Genomic DNA, 16,308 nt, shown 5'->3' with positions numbered 1-16,308 from the left:
GCTCTCTTGCGGAGTCAAATCTTAATTGATAAAAATGTGAAGTTCTCATTCTTATTAACTAAACCAACCCTTACTAAGTGATAGTCATTATAATTTTATTATTAATTAAATTCAATTTATTATAATAAAAAAAACATATGATTTATGATAAAATTTATAAGAATTTTGCATATTTATGTTGTTCATAATAGATTTAATTTAAATTAAACAATTCAAACTTACAAGGAAAATATTAGTAAAAGGAAACAATGTTAAGCCAAAACATGAAATGATAATGAAGAAGAAGTAAGATCAAAGATACCACACCAACTAAACTAAATTTATGACATAATGTAAATTTTTGGAGAATTAGCAACTTAATTTGCCGGCGACAGAGAAGATATCATTAATTTAGATGATTGCAGGCATAAGACCAGTTCATTGCAACAACATACCGCCAGAACTCGTTAATTCAGATCTGGATCAAAGCTTAAAAAATATCTAGCACAGGTATTGAGAATCCCACAGGTAATGCCAGTGGGCTTAGCCCATCGTATTGGACCATTTTTTCTCTGAAATCCCTCTTGTGCGCATGGGCTGGCTGAGGAAATGAATTATGATGCTCCTTCAATCTTCGAATTACATAACAATAATAATAATTTTCAAAATCAAAACGATAAATAATTTCCAGTTTTGAAAAATAAAAAATTATGGAGCAGAGTTAAATATATATATTTTTTATTTAATAAAAATACAATAAATCTATTATAATTAATAGACTACATAGTATGAGATAATTTTTTCTCTCTCACTCGTTATAACAATGATTAATCTTAAAAATAAAAGTAACCTATTTACTTTTATACCTTTAAAATGTAATAAAATTAATTAGATTATCTAATCGGTTAAATAGAGCTAAGTTGATAATTAACTGTCCAGTAATTTATATTTAATTAATAAATAATTGCCATGTGTTACAATTATTTAGTATTAGATTGGCGGCATAATTTAACTGGTCTAAACAAAATATTTCCCCTTCCTTCCTTACACAACATATAGCCGCAAGTCAAAACTCAAATCCTGCGGGCTGCATGGGTACGGAGAAAGTGAAACCGTACGTACCCATCGTAGACTTACTCCGAAAACATGCATGGTTCCAACGTGCGGTTGGTTTGAGTACATACCAACTTAATATTACACAACTCTCAGTATATTAATAATTTAATTAATTTCATTTGCAATTTTCCTCTCTTTCTGTCATAACGGAAATCATCATTCTTCTTTCTTGGCTCTTGCAAACTCTCTTTTTCGTCCTTGTAATTATATGTTTTAAAATTATTAGATTTTTTTTTTTATAATTGGCTGTACTAAAATTATTAAAATTATTATTATTATTTCACTCTTTTGTCACAATTACTTCAAATTAATTATAAAAATATTGTATACAAGAATAATGACTGATTACTATCACTTACCCATAGTGTTTGTAACTTAGAAAACCTTATCCTAGGATTCATGTGAGTCCCAAAAAACTTTTAATGTTGATATTTTCTTCACAATGATACACAAGATAGATGAAAATTTTGCTAGGTTTCATGAAATCTCTAATATCAGATAACTAGGCTTCAAATTTTCAAACTGACTAAATGCTTAATGGTAGTAGATATATAGTTACACTGAAAAGAAGAGAAATAAACTAAAAAAAAAAAAAAAGTTAAGAAAAGATAATAAAGATGAATACAATGGCACTGTGTGCAAGAAAACGATGGAGAACTGAAGAACAGAGTGTTGTTTTTATTTATTTGTCTCAAGTGGTTGTTACAAATGTCAAGTCAAAAAAAAAAAAAAACAAAAAAGAGTCTTCATTTGCACCTTTTTACTGATTGTGCAATTTTGTGTTTATATTTTTATTGAATTAAGGTATGAAATAGGTAAAAAAAGATTATTATTAGAAAAAAACTTAATAATTCAAGTATTTAAAAATATATTTACTTAAAAAATTTCAGCAAGTCAAAACTCAAATCCCATTGGCATGGGCTGCACAAGGGAATGGAGAAAGTCGAACTGTACACACCTTACATGCGGTTGGTTTGAGCACATAATACATATTACATAATTCCTTAGTATATTATTAATTAATTAGTTAATTTCATTTGTAATTTACACATTCAGAATTAAAACTCACAGTTTTGAATATGTAATTTCAATATTACTGAGTTAAAATTTATCGACTAAACCTATTATAATTAATAATGAAAATACATTATCGATTAGTTTACGTGATTGCCTATGCCACAGCCAAGGCCTTTTCAGTTTCCACAAATTTTTTAAGACTGCCAGATTTTTCATTTTCAATAATCTAAATGGTTATTGGGTGTGATATGAACTCATTGTTTATAACCCAAGGCAGCAAGTTTTCTTTTCTGTGGGCGAAAGCACATCATGACAATGACAGGCCGCGTGCCACCTCATTGCTGAGTTATAATCCTGTTTTGTCTGAGAGTCAGCCCTTGTCTGTTGTCTATTTGAAGACTTCTCCAACGGGAATTCGCTTATGACACGCTTGCTCGCGTCATTCGCTCTGTACTTTCTATGACCGTACGTTCGTCCTTTATTAGCAACACCAATTTGAGACCCTCAATATTCTTTTTTTGGTTTTCTTCCCTCGCAAATCTGGACTCTCAAGCTTCCGATATCCTTCCGTCCCTTTCCTCTGTTTCTTCTCTGCTACTATCACTTGGATTTCAGGTTTGCCACTTTCAAAGAAATGGGCATTTGTTTCTCTTGTTCAGTCTTCACTTGTGAATCTCAGATTCTTCCCCCGACTGCCAAGGTTGTACCTGTTAATGGTAGTCTTCAGGAATACAATGTTCCTATATCTGTTTCTCAAGTCCTCGAGGCTGAAGTTGCATCCTCGTCTTCATCATCGTTCTCATCGCCTTCTTCTTTCTTCGTCTGCAATTCTGACTTTTTATCATATGATGATTACATTCCGGCTTTGGATTCCAACGCCCAGCTCTACGCTAATCAATTATATTTTGTTCTTCCAAGATCTAAACTTCAAAACAGGTTAAGCGCTTCTGACATGGCAGCTTTGGCCGTCAAAGCTAGCGTAGCCATCCAAAATGCCTCCAAGAAAGGCGGTCATCGGCGTAAGAAGGGCAGGATTTCTCCTGTTTCGTTAGGGAATCTGTCCCCCTCTGATGATGCCGATGTTATTAAGTCGTTTGAGAAGCCACGGGCACAGCAGCAATCTCCTGTCGGGTTATCAAGATCCGGGTCTGTTAAAAGATTACAAAAGTATACTTCCAGACGAGCGAAACTGGCTGTTCGGTCCTTTAAGCTCGGATTAAGCACCATTTACGAAGGGACAGTGCTCTGAATTTCTTTTTCTTTTTTTTTTTTAATTTCTGTTTTTTTCTAGGAGGACATCAAAAGGGAGAAAAGAAGCCTGATAAATCAATTTCCATATGTTGATAACAGTTTTTATATATATATATATATATATATATATATATATATATATATATATATAGTTTCCTGTAAAAACAATCAATATATATATGTTTCTGAGCATCTGATTTAGTTTTTTTATTATCATTTCTTCAGTTCCAATGAGTTAATATGAGCTTTTTTTTTTTAATTTAATGGCATATATTATTAATTTCTGAAAAAATTTTATACTGCACTGAAAACACATAAATTTAGTGTTTCATCGTTTACATAAAAGTAGCTTCTTTATGAAATAAGGAGAGTGGACTTCTTTTATATGCGAGTAAAAAAATATATGCATCAAGTGCATTGAAAAATCCTGTGGAAAAGAAAACATGGAAAATGATTCCATAGAAAGGCATTCGAAAGTGAGAATTTGGTAATGAAACAACGGAGAAAATAAGCTTGGGAGGAGTATGAAAGATTGAATGGTCCCATGGCCATGCTGCAGACAACTGAAATCATGTATATACCATTAGGTGCATTAATAAAAATGGACGTATTTGGAATGGGAAGCTGCATTAGAAATTGCCATCATCGTCAGAATTTGGGCTTTAATGTGAATGTTGAAGGAAGGCATTAGGAAGCAAGAGAAGGATGTGAAATGTAAGTAGCCCATATTGATCATCTCACCCACATCAATCACCGGCCGGCACCCCTACAACGATGTGTTTGACATTAACTTTTTCATTTCAAGCCTAAGGAGTTATATAAAATTGTTCCTCGTTTCAAAGTCAAAGCTGCGACTTTTTCATTCGCTGCACCTACGCTTGGCTTATCATGATGACGCCGTCCTCCATTTTTAAATATTTTCTTTCTTTCTTTCTTTTAATGATTTGGGATGGACTCCCCTTTTCTTATTCCACTATCCCACGCCAAAAATTTTGCATATTTTAATAATATTTTGGTTCAAATTAGGTAGCATTAATGACGATTTGAAGCATGGTGATAAGTACTTATCATCAATTCAGGTACAACATCGGTCATTCTTGTCCACCATTGCATTTATTTCTGGTCCTTTCTCTTTGGCCTTCATCCATGGGATAGCATTAGTTGAAAATGGAATTAAAATCAATTGATTTAAATTAAAAATAAGATTAAATCGAAAATTAATCAATTTTAAAATTAAATTAAATTGAAATTATATTAAAACCTACTGATTTAATTTCGATAATAATAAAAATTGTTGATTAAGTTTTGAAATCAGTCCTTAAACAAGGTTTGAGTGGCAGCATATTCATAGATGATGATTATCTATTTGGATATTTGAAAATAATAAATAAAAAGAAGAAAATAAGTGGACAATTATCATCATTTATCCTCACCATTGTTAAAGTCAATGCCCCTCATGATCAAAAGATAAGAATTACAAGTGTCTTTCAGTTAACCTGCATAATCAACAAGACTACAACGCTGCATTTTGCTGAACATTAATCAAAGTCCACCTTTCTCATTTTTCAAACTCCATAACAACTTTGCTATCTTAAAATTAATTTCTATCTTAAAATTAATTTACTTTTTTTAATTTATATTTCAATTTCTTATTTCCCTTTTTATTAAAAAAATTTATTAATGATAAAAATAGTTAATCCTTAACCCAATGTTTACAATTAGATTGTGAATAAATATTTTGTAATTCAATCGGTGATGGATCCAATCTTGATAAGAAATTATGAGAGAAATTACAGATGGAGAGATTAGGGTTGTAAAGTCAATCCTTTCAAAATCATTAGATATGATCATCTTTTTCTTGTGTATATGTCACTTCATATATAGCAAAACCAAACACAAGAAAAAAACAAAAAAAAGATGCCTTGCTTAGCTAAATCATTTTTTGACCTACCTCAAAATTTTCATTTTTGTTATTTTATTTATTAATAATTTATATTTGTCCATTTTATTTTCAGATTAATTAGTAAAAAAAAAAGTCAACAATAATAATAAAAGAAACCCTATACACTTGTGTATCACATTTCATCTTGAGATATCTGCATAGACCTGGTTAGTGGATGGGCTTGATGTGATTTTAAGTCAAAATTATTGGTTTTGATCTCTAAAATTGAGGATTTGTATTGAATTATAGGGTCAATTTTTTTTAATTATCAATTTAAATCGAACCAAATTAAATTATTTTATGTCCTTTAAAAAAAAAAAAAAGAAAACCGCCTTATTCTAATTTGGATCCTTAAATTTTTTTATTCGATTTCGATTCAAATTAGACCAATATCTGGTTATCTGCATCAAGATACAGAGCCGGATCATTCAAAATGTTCTTGCAATAAAGATTCTTATTCACATCCCAACTACAGCCCATTCCATAGGAAAGTTTGTGAACCCAAATTCGAAATGACGTCTCCCACAATACTGAATAGAAAATGTTGGGCCATTTACTTTCTGAACCTGTTTTAGATCATCACCTATATGTGAACCTTACCTAAAATCTCCAACAAATAATTAATCATCGTCTCTTTCAGTAACTAACTTATACTAGTTATGATTATGGGAAAATTAAAGAAGCTAGGAGTAGTTCACTGGTTCTCTAGTTTTGGGAACTGAAAGAGGTCTCCAATGAGAACAACATGAAGTTATTTACCTATAACAAGGTACTTCTGTAAATTAAACCAGAAGATAAATGAATTCTTGTACTGATATGTAAATCAGTTCGAAGCATCTGCACTTCACAGTGGTGGATCCCTGCCCTGTGTCCTAAGATTGGAAATCCATTTTAGTTATGCTAAAGAAGGATATTTTTAATGCTGTATTTCCAATAATCACATACAGCAGTGTAAAAGCTTTTGAAATGAATTTCACAAAGACAAAAACATTTCTGAAATCTCTACCTCAACAGACATTACTAATGAATTCTATATAACTAAGCAACCTCCTACAACAATATTTGATTATGACTCGAAATCGAGACGTTACAGTCTTGGAAGACAACTCTTTATGACCCCAGAAGTCTAGATTGACACAATATGACACTCAATGTTCAAGAATTGAAGATTCAGTAGTGATGAACTCCATTACATGGTTCCCATACATGCAACTGCTACAGATCGTATACATAGAAGAAGTAGTTCTGGTCTTGATGAGAAACAACATATCACTCAATGACCCATTCTCTTACCCCACAAGTAGCCAAGCATCTCCCTTTTAGCTATTTTAAGGAAGTGATTAAAATTTTAAATCTAACCTATAAAGTTTTTGTAAACATAAAATTAAGTTGATAATGCGAATGTACTATAATTTATTCAGTTCAGTTAGTGATAATAGCTTAGTATTAGGAGATCAGTTAATTTTTTGGTTTAGAGTACTGTGCGTAAGCTGATTGGTTAAGCTGAGCTAGGGAGTTATTTTTGTCTCCTCACCTATATATATTTGTTGAGCTCAGGTCAGTTACTGAATATAGATCAGAGATTTCATTCTCTTCTTCTCCAAATTTTAATGTATTTGAAGTACTTGTTTTGAAGATTTATTTGCTGCAATGGAAGAGAATGTGGAAGCCAGAGCTAGACATCAAATTACAGAGAATTGGGGTAGATCGCCATACAAGATCTTACGGAACTGAAGAACCTTTTCTCTTGCTGAGTGGAGATCATCACGGTCTCCTACTAGCCATTAACTGCACCCTTAACTGGAACCAACTACCTTACATGTAAAGATATATAGCTTTTTGTGCTATGGAGAAACTAGGTTTCCTTGATGGAACTTGTAAAATGCCTGAAATTAATTCTTCAGATTATAAAAGTATATTTAATGGTAATTGCTTGGATCTTGAACTCAATTTCAAAGAGTTTGGTTGATGTCTTCTTGTTCAAAGAAACTTAGGAATGAGAAATCTTGATTAACACTTGTGAGAGTCTTATTCCAAAAGAGCTAATTAAAATTTCATATTTTCAATGTAGGATTTCAAGTCTCATAGCTTACAATACCATAATTTTAATATGAACCTATAAAATCTCATATTTTTAATATGGAAAATCAAGTTCCATACTTTGTCCAATTAGTATCATAACATTTACTTGTGGTTTCTGATGCAAAATGTGAAATTAAGCTGTCACAAGTTTCTCATGGGGTTAGATGACTATGTGAGGAACCAAATTCTAAATAAGGCATATTCAATAGTGATGCGATTAGATAAACAGAGGCAGGATACGATGTTTGTGACAAATCAGAGTTCTTTCTATCACGTTTTTAGAATTTAAAATTTAGTATGGAAATTTCATGAAGAAAAATAATAAATAATAAAGCTTAATTAAAATCAGATAATGAAGAAGGAAAACATACCGCAAACATCATACTGAATCAAGCAGGAGCTGCAACTGTGCGGGCGAAGATCAATGAACTATCGCACAATAAAACTTAGGCTTCTTAAGTTGATGAAGAAAACAGTGTTTTGTTAAATTAACACAAAACATTCGTCATCTGCAATAGGCCATCAAGTGTTCCCCCTGTAGAAGTTGTATTCCAAAATTTCTATCCTTGGCTGCCGTAAAAAAGCAATTTAATCCTGATTCTAAAGATTTGTTTGTAGGCAAGCTTTATGAATGAATAATCAATAATGCTTTACGTCACTGAAAATAAAGAAAAAGTTGATAATGAGATGGAAAAAGAAAATAGTGTAGTTACTATATATGTTTCAATGGGATTTTAGAGTTAACATAATTGTTATAGCTATAATACAAAAATTAAGCTATACACATTGCGCAAACACAATATAAAGGAAAAAAGTGAGGACACGAAATTTATATGGTTCGACTATAAAATCTACAATCACGAGTAAGACATGAGAGAAAAATTCTACTAAGATGATAAAGAATAAGCTATAACTATTAAGAACTCTTTAAATCTTAATCTTAGTAAGCTGACTCAAACTCCCATAATATATGTAAAATTAATAATATTTATACTAATTCATATTATAAGGAATTTGAAACTCAAGAAGTTAGACTTATAGACTCATATCCTTGACCACCAACACAGACCTTGTAAAAATATTACATTCAAATTGCAGCATAAACTTTTCAAGTTGAATCATAATTTAATTTATATACATAAAAAACATATCTAAAATTTAAATCACATCATAAAAATAATTAGTGTGGAGTCATGAGATGTGTATAGTTAACGTAGATCTCAATCAATCGATTCTAAGCTAGCTGAAACAGGAAGAGCCAATTCGCCCCCACAGGTTTGCCACTAAATGTTAGTTAATACGTGGTATGTTGTGAAAGAGAGCTCGACTTTTAACAGCAAAAACTATGCTTGTCCCCCGTAAAAACCCCTCTTGAAATTTGTCACTCTCTTGTCGTGACTCATTGCTTGTGTTTCTCTTACATTTTAACTCCATCTTCCTTACAGCCTGGCATTTCACATTTTAATTTGCTTTATCATCTGTCATCCATTCCTGAAACTTAATTTCTACCACTAGAATAATTATGAGTTGTTAAGAAGCTTTCTTCCAAGTATTTCAATTAAACCACCGAGCTAGGTGATCGGACGATAAAAACATACTAATTCACCAGTTTAATTCAGGTCTCATTATCTTAGTCTACAATTTATATGTAACACGCAACGTTTAAATATTGACCTAGTACTTGAACATGGTCAATAAATTAGACGAATAATCGTTGTGGTATGGTTCACATCTCTTAACAATGTTCAATACTTAGTATGTATCTTATAAATAATTGAAATCGAGAATGTCAATTTTTCAATGTTGATGATCCCTGTGATTAAGATTGAGTACGGATACTTGTTCTGATTCTACAAGAAGGTTCACATCTTCTAACGATATGTTTAACTATCAATGAAAGGTGAAAGTGTTATACATAAATTGCAAGAACAATTCATCAATAAGTGCAGGAATTAGCAATTTAAAATTTTTCTTAACTTAGAGTTTCATGCATCATGTAATCTCATTAAACTATTGAAAAACATATCATTTAGTCATACTAAATCATGCTTCAAGTGCTAATCAAGCCTAATTGCTATTAGAAAATAACTTTCCCAAATTATACGAAGCTAAGGTTTTAGAGGTGGACTCACCCTTGATGAGTAGAATCAACAATTCTCACTAAATCCAGGTAATGAATACTATCAAATACTAATTGTCTAGCTTATCTACACAAGCACTTGATCAAAGCTCCTTGATCAACCAAGAAACTCTTCCTTGTTCTTCAAATGGGGCGGTTAAGAAAAAGGGAGAAAGAGTATGTTGTGTTTCAAGATATTTCTAATTGAAAACAAAAAGAAATAATTTCTCAAGGCTTGATTAAAGAGTAGTAGCACTTCGTGCTCTTGAATTTTGTTTCAAGAATGAAGATGAAACTTAAAAAAAAAAAGGGAATGGGAGAATGGCTAGCTCACTTAGGAAGAAGAAGACAATCATAATTTTCTTCTTATCCCTTAGATAAATATCTCAATTTCTTATTTAATGCAAGATAACAAATTGTGACTTTTAATTGATTAATCAAAAGCTTTTTCCAATCTCATTGGTCCATTTGTCAACACTTATTATTATTCAAGAATTTAAGATTTAATTAATGATCATTAATCATGCCATTTAATTAATTAATTAATCAATCATTAATTAATTAAATTTCTCCCAAGATTGACCAAGTCAAACTTAGTCCAAGTAAGCATTTGACTAAGTCAATATGGTCAAAATTCTTACTTTGACAAGTCAAATTTCATTCCTTCGTAAATTTAATTTCCAAGCTCATATTTAAATATTTTAAATATTAACTTAAATACTTCTGATACTGAATTTAGTTTCAAGTCATGTTAGAGACTTTACAATCTAATTACAAATTAAAATTTATTAATTCAATTAATTAAACTTTTTAATCAATTAATTAAATTAATTATGCTTTAATCAATTGCTTTTATGTATATAACTTACTAGGTTTATTACTAATTAGCAATAAAAATAATATTAACTCCTTAATATTATTAAAATCATTCCAAACCCAAAATGAAATTCCGATTTCATTCAAGTTCTTAGACATCTAGTATAATGTGCTATGACTACCCAATTAGTTATGAATTATTTCTCCAATTTATGAACTTTAATCATACGTACCATACACTAGAATCTCTCCGTTATAAAGTTTCAATTATAGCCGGAGTTATGATTTATGTCAAACTCTAATTGCATCAAATCTTATGTTCTCTTTTTAATTCTAATTATTGACTAGTTAGACTTTGGGATTTTTATAAAAAATGTCTAATAAAAAACAAATTATATCAAAAAAAGGTGAGTTTGAGAGTAATTATAAAAAAGAGGTGAATTATGCTGAGTTTGATGAGGTGAGTGCGGAACGCTAACTATAATATCGTTTTTAAGGTCCAGACGCTATTTATAATAGCATCCGCATCAAAAATTTTAAAGAAAAGCTTGACGGTATTTTGAATAGCGTTCAGTTTTCCTTTAAATAATAAATAATTAATTAAAAAAAATTTAAATGTTAAACGCTACTTACAGTAGCGTTCAATTTTTTTTTAATTTTAAATTATTTTATTTTATATTTTAAATAAAATATAAATATTATTTTAATAAATAAAATCATAATATTTAATATTATATATTATAATATTTTTATTATAAATATTATTTTTTAATTTAAAATTAAATTAAAATTTAATAAAAAAAATTAAATTAAAAAAAATAATTAAAAAAATTTAAGAAAAGTTGGATGCTAAGTAACGTCCAACTTCTCTTTAAATTTTTAATAATTTTATTTTATATTTTAATTAAATTATAAATATTATTTTAATAAATAAAGTTGTAATAATTAATATTATATACTATAATATTAATAATAAAATAAAAAAATTAATTATTTATTATAATATGTAATATTAATTATTATAACTTTATTTATTAAAATAATATTTTTAATTTATTTAAAATATAAAATAAAATAATTAAAAAAAATTAAACACCCAACTTTTCTTAAACCTTTTTAATTATTTATTTTTTTAATTTTAATTTTTTATTTCATTAAATTTGAAATTAATTTTAAATTAAAAATAATATATTTAATAAAAATATTATAATATATAATATTAAATATTATAATTTTATTTATTAAAATAATATTTTTAATTTATTTAAAATATAAAATAAAATAATTAAAAAGGTTTAAGAAAAGTTGGACGCTACTGCTACTATAACTAGCGTCAAACTTTTCTTAAACCTTTTTAATTATTTGTTTTTTTAATTTTAAAATTTTATTTTATTAAATTTTAATTTAATTTTAAATTAAAAAATAATATTTATAATAAAAACATTATAATATATAATATTAAATATTATGATTTTATTTATTAAAATAATATTTATATTTTATTTAAAATATAAAATAAAATAATTAAAAATTTTAAAAAAAGTTAAATACTAATATAAATAGCGTCTAATCTTTAAATTTTTTTTAATTAATTATTTATTATTTAAAAGAAAGCTGGACTCTATTTTGAATAGCATCTAGCTTTCCTTTAAAATTTTTGATGCGGATGCTATTATAAATAGCGTCCGGACCTTAAAAACGCTATTATAGTTAGCGTCTCGCACTTACCTCATCCAACTCGACATAATTTACCCCTTTTTGATAATTATTCTCAAACTCATATTTTTTGATATAATTTTTTTTATTACATTTTTTTTGTAAAAATCCCTTAGACTTTCTTGTTATAAACTCTTCTTTGATTAAATCTATCTGTCCTGACCAGGAACTTAAATAATCAAGAACAATTAAATAAATATAGGACTTTATCCCTATTTACTTAGGGTAACGGATCCCATCTTGACTAGCACCTGTCTCCATATGTAACTAGTCAGAGCTAACAAATGCTCATATACTCATACTTAGTATAAATATGAAAGCAATATCAAACTTAAATCACTTATATATAAGATAACTGTGTTATCTTAAGTCAAAGGATTATATGCACTAGTATGATCTTTATGGCATTGCATTGACAAAAGTGAACTCCATGTGTATGTCATAAGTGTCACTGGTTCGACCCACTCATCATATGAGTACCCACCATATTTATTATATGGCATGAGACTTACCATTCCAACTCATTAGTATCTCATACTAATTTATGGAAACAAACACGAATGACAATCCTTCTAGATAAGTTATGTTCTATGATGTATTCTAGATTGTGAACCAAAATTTATAATACTTGTGCTAGAATGTTCTATTACTCATATTTTTAATAACTTAAGAATGAATATCTAACAAGATATTAAAGGACTTTTTTCAATTAAACATAAAAGATTTATGTTAATAGAAAAGAATATTTGCATTTATTGAATAATAAATATTTACAGGATACAGATAAATGATATACTTTAAAGCATATTACTAATAAAAGGGTGATTTAAATCGAGGATTTCAATATAGTTTTTAAGCCTATTGGTCTGTATTAGCTCTTTTATCTGAGCTTTAGCTCAAATATGATTTATTTCTCTAACTTTTGATAAAGAAAAAAAAAATCGAGGACATTAATGCTCGATTAGTGATATCTAATTCATTGAGATAGTGATTAATGCACCTAATAATTTTTTTCATATTAAAAAAATATTGCAATGAAAAAGAAGCATACTATTAAAATATGGCTCAGTGATTATATATGGCGTATAATATAAGCAAGATCAATTGCTCCCAAATCCTAATCATGCAAAAATTGAGAAAAATCCAAGATCATCCATGATGGTATGGGAAAGAGCATATAATATAACCTTCTCGATAAGTAAGTGGCTCGTTCATAATTAATAACACTATATATGCTGCAAAATGCCTCCAAAGCACTAACTGATAGTATATATGTAGAATGAAGAATGTTGATTTATGAAGCGAATATTAACAATGATGATGAACTCCCCACCAAATTCTGCCATCAATGTGAATATAGTCACGCGCTGGTAGTAAGCAAAGGCTTGGATTGAGGCATGAAATGATTGCGACCCATTATTAAAAGACCAAAGGGCAGAGCTCTGCTTTATATAAAGAAAAGAGGATCATAATTTTTTGTTTTCTTCCTGGATTGAGTCGACACTCTAAGGTGTTGATGATCTTTCCCACAGGTCACACGTAATTAAAGCATGGTCGGATGTAGAATTCATGTCCTCCTTCTCTGTTATTATATAAAACACTTTAACAAGTGGAGGTGGAAAATGAAGGTAGGCGAGGCATGAAATCATTGAATAATTTAGAGGGATAAAGGCATTTGAAGCGTGCAACAACCTAGTTCTATTAATCACTAGTGTGGGCCAAAAAGCTTTCGACATCATTTCAAAGTGGATGCCTGTCTTGTCTTTTTTATACATCTTCCTTTCCACTTTTAATTTTTTTTGGACCAAAGCCTGGGGGCATCTTTGCTGCCATACGTCAAGTTCTTATCAGAAAATTACTTAATCTATTCTTATAGTCTAAATGATCATAACAAGCAAAAACCAATAAGAGGATCTAATTGGTTTCATGATTGGCTAGCCCTAGTTATGTAATCTATATAGGGGGGAACCGTAGCTCATCATATCACATGGGTTTGAGCAATCTGCAAGTATATGTTTTAGTGGCTGCTTATATAATTCACGGGACATTTGGTGATACTGCGAATTAAGACTGGATCAGTGGTAAGTTGAAATAATAGTACTAGCTTCTTGGAAAAGTCGCCATCATCAGAAATCAATGCTATGAAACGTTCAGACAAAGTTTGCAGAAATGAAAAAGGTACTTGAGAACCTGTTTACTTGTTCCATGATGCCTGTTATAAATTCCTTTGGACGAAGAAAGTTACAACTGAAAAAGGTGGAGGAAGATATTATTGACCAACTTTTTTTTTCTTTTAGAAAAGCTAAAGACACAAATGAAGTATTAATTAAGGATAATTGCATGCATAATACACATAATTGCATTGTAATTAGTTGAAGCTATGTGGAACTGCATATCCGTTATATATATTAATTGAGTTAATTTCTAGCATCTGTTATTTACTCATTCACATCACAGTGGGGTGAGGAAGTGAAGAAAATCATTAGTTACAGGTAAAGCCTTAGAACGGAGGAAGATTGATTATACAATACCAAGCGTGGGTTTCTTAATTTACATAATTAAATATGCGATTCACTTTTCACAATTTATGAAGAAATTTATATTTATATGAGTATAAAAAATAGTAAATTTTAATAATTGGGACGCACCCAATAATTTTTCAGGGTAATCATGGGCTTGTGCATGCTCATGCAAGCCAATATCTCTAACACTCACTGTAACCCACTTTAGCTATCACACCGCAGAGTTAGAATTGGCTTTTCAGTTTTCATTCCTTTCTTTCCCTGCTCACAATTAATTTGAAAAGAAAGAAAAAAAACATAGAGAAGTTAATTAATAAGATTTTTTACACGAATGCCCCAAGCTCTGTGATATATTTGGTATTCTTTCACAATCCCAGGGTTCCCATCACCCGCACCACTGCCACACAAATGCTTCCAAGATTAGACCCCACATTCCCTCGTGGGCAGAATTATTGCCTCCGATTCCTTTCCTTTCCTTTCTTCTTACTTTCGCTTATTTATTGGCTTTACCACTCACTCCACTCCTTATTCTCTTCTTTACTTCTTCCTTGACCTACTCCTCTTGTAGCTCTTGTTCTGCTACCATCTCTCCTGTATTTGTTTCTACGCTCACCACCACCTCTTGAAGTTACAGAAACCATGAGGATGATGATAGACTTGGGAAACCAACGAGGTCCACTGCCTATAATGGACCCTCCAACCTCCGTAGACTGTGGCAGGGAGGTTCGCTTCCGCAGATCCTTTAGGTCACTCGTGGAATGCATGGTCCCCTGCTGTGGATTTCAACCATCCGATTCCCTTTCCAGCGACACCGACTCTACTCACGGCTCCACTGTAACCGGCACCTTCTTTGGTTACAGAAAGGGTCGCGTTAGTTTTTGCCTCCAGGAGGATACCCGCAGCTCTCCTCTTTTACTGCTTGAATTTGCAGTTCCTACGGCTTACCTAGCCAGGGAGATGCAGTACGGGCTGCTCCGTATAGCTCTAGAGTGCGACCGACAAAAGGAGAGGTCCAGTTCATGTTCCCTCTTCAACGTGCCGGTTTGGTCCATGTACTGCAATGGAAGGAAGGTTGGATTTGCCATCAGGAGGCAGATGACAGTGAACGATGTAGGAGTACTGAAGATGATGCAATCGGTCTCCGTAGGTGCGGGCGTTTTACCGGTGGCGCCCAAGTCTGAGGATGGAGACCTCATGTATCTACGCGCCAGTTTCGAACGAGTCATTGGTTCTGCTGACTCGGAGTCTTTTCACATGATTAATCCGGTTGGGAGTTCTGGGCAAGAACTTAGCATATTTCTCTTGAGATCATGAATGGCTGTAGGAACTCTAGTTGATGAGTTTGAAATCAAATTAATATTAATAAAAAAAAAAAGTTGTATTGTATATCAAAATTTCTTCCTCTTGATTATCAAGCTCATCCTTATTTGTATAATATTTTTCTTTTTTATATAATTAACTTAAATTAATATTTAAATTCAAAATCTCATAGTTTTTAGATTAGAAATCTAAATCTCCTAATGATTAGAATTTACTAAATCTCATAATTTTTAGATTAGAAATCTAAATCTCCTAATGATTAGAATTTACATAAATATAAATTTATAACATTAAACTAAAATTTTATAAAAATTTAATTAAATTGATTTTTTTTAATAAAAAATAAAAAATATACATGATTATATAAGAATTCATTTTTTTTTTATAAATAATTTATTTCAAATAATTTTTGTAAAAAATATATTTAA

General features: G+C 30.3%; 2 protein-coding genes and 1 long non-coding RNA gene across 3 annotated transcripts; 2 read left to right on the top strand and 1 right to left on the bottom strand.

The window, feature by feature from the left end:
• The first annotated feature begins 2,501 nt into the window (after window positions 1–2,501).
• LOC110669216 (uncharacterized) lies at window positions 2,502–3,475 on the top strand. Its single transcript, XM_021830745.2, has one exon. It carries the CDS (start codon window positions 2,747–2,749, stop codon window positions 3,359–3,361), a length of 615 nt encoding a protein of 204 aa, XP_021686437.2. The 5' UTR covers window positions 2,502–2,746; the 3' UTR covers window positions 3,362–3,475.
• A 2,847-nt stretch (window positions 3,476–6,322) lies between these two features.
• LOC131171284 (uncharacterized) lies at window positions 6,323–9,827 on the bottom strand. Its single transcript, XR_009141871.1, has 2 exons — window positions 7,759–9,827; window positions 6,323–7,191 (listed from the first exon to the last, which is right to left on the bottom strand). It is a non-coding gene; the product is annotated as an uncharacterized LOC131171284 (long non-coding RNA).
• Window positions 9,828–14,946: 5,119 nt separating this feature from the next.
• Window positions 14,947–15,995, top strand: LOC110669212 (protein MIZU-KUSSEI 1). Its single transcript, XM_021830739.2, has one exon. It carries the CDS (start codon window positions 15,200–15,202, stop codon window positions 15,872–15,874), a length of 675 nt encoding a protein of 224 aa, XP_021686431.1. The 5' UTR covers window positions 14,947–15,199; the 3' UTR covers window positions 15,875–15,995.
• The last annotated feature ends 313 nt before the right edge of the window (window positions 15,996–16,308 follow it).

The sequence above is a fragment of the Hevea brasiliensis genome, chromosome 2 (genome assembly GCF_030052815.1).
Source record: "Hevea brasiliensis isolate MT/VB/25A 57/8 chromosome 2, ASM3005281v1, whole genome shotgun sequence".
In the NCBI taxonomy this organism is placed as follows: Eukaryota; Viridiplantae; Streptophyta; class Magnoliopsida; order Malpighiales; family Euphorbiaceae; genus Hevea; species Hevea brasiliensis.
Note: the sequence above shows the minus strand (reverse complement) of the source record. Positions and strands in the feature narration are given on the sequence as shown.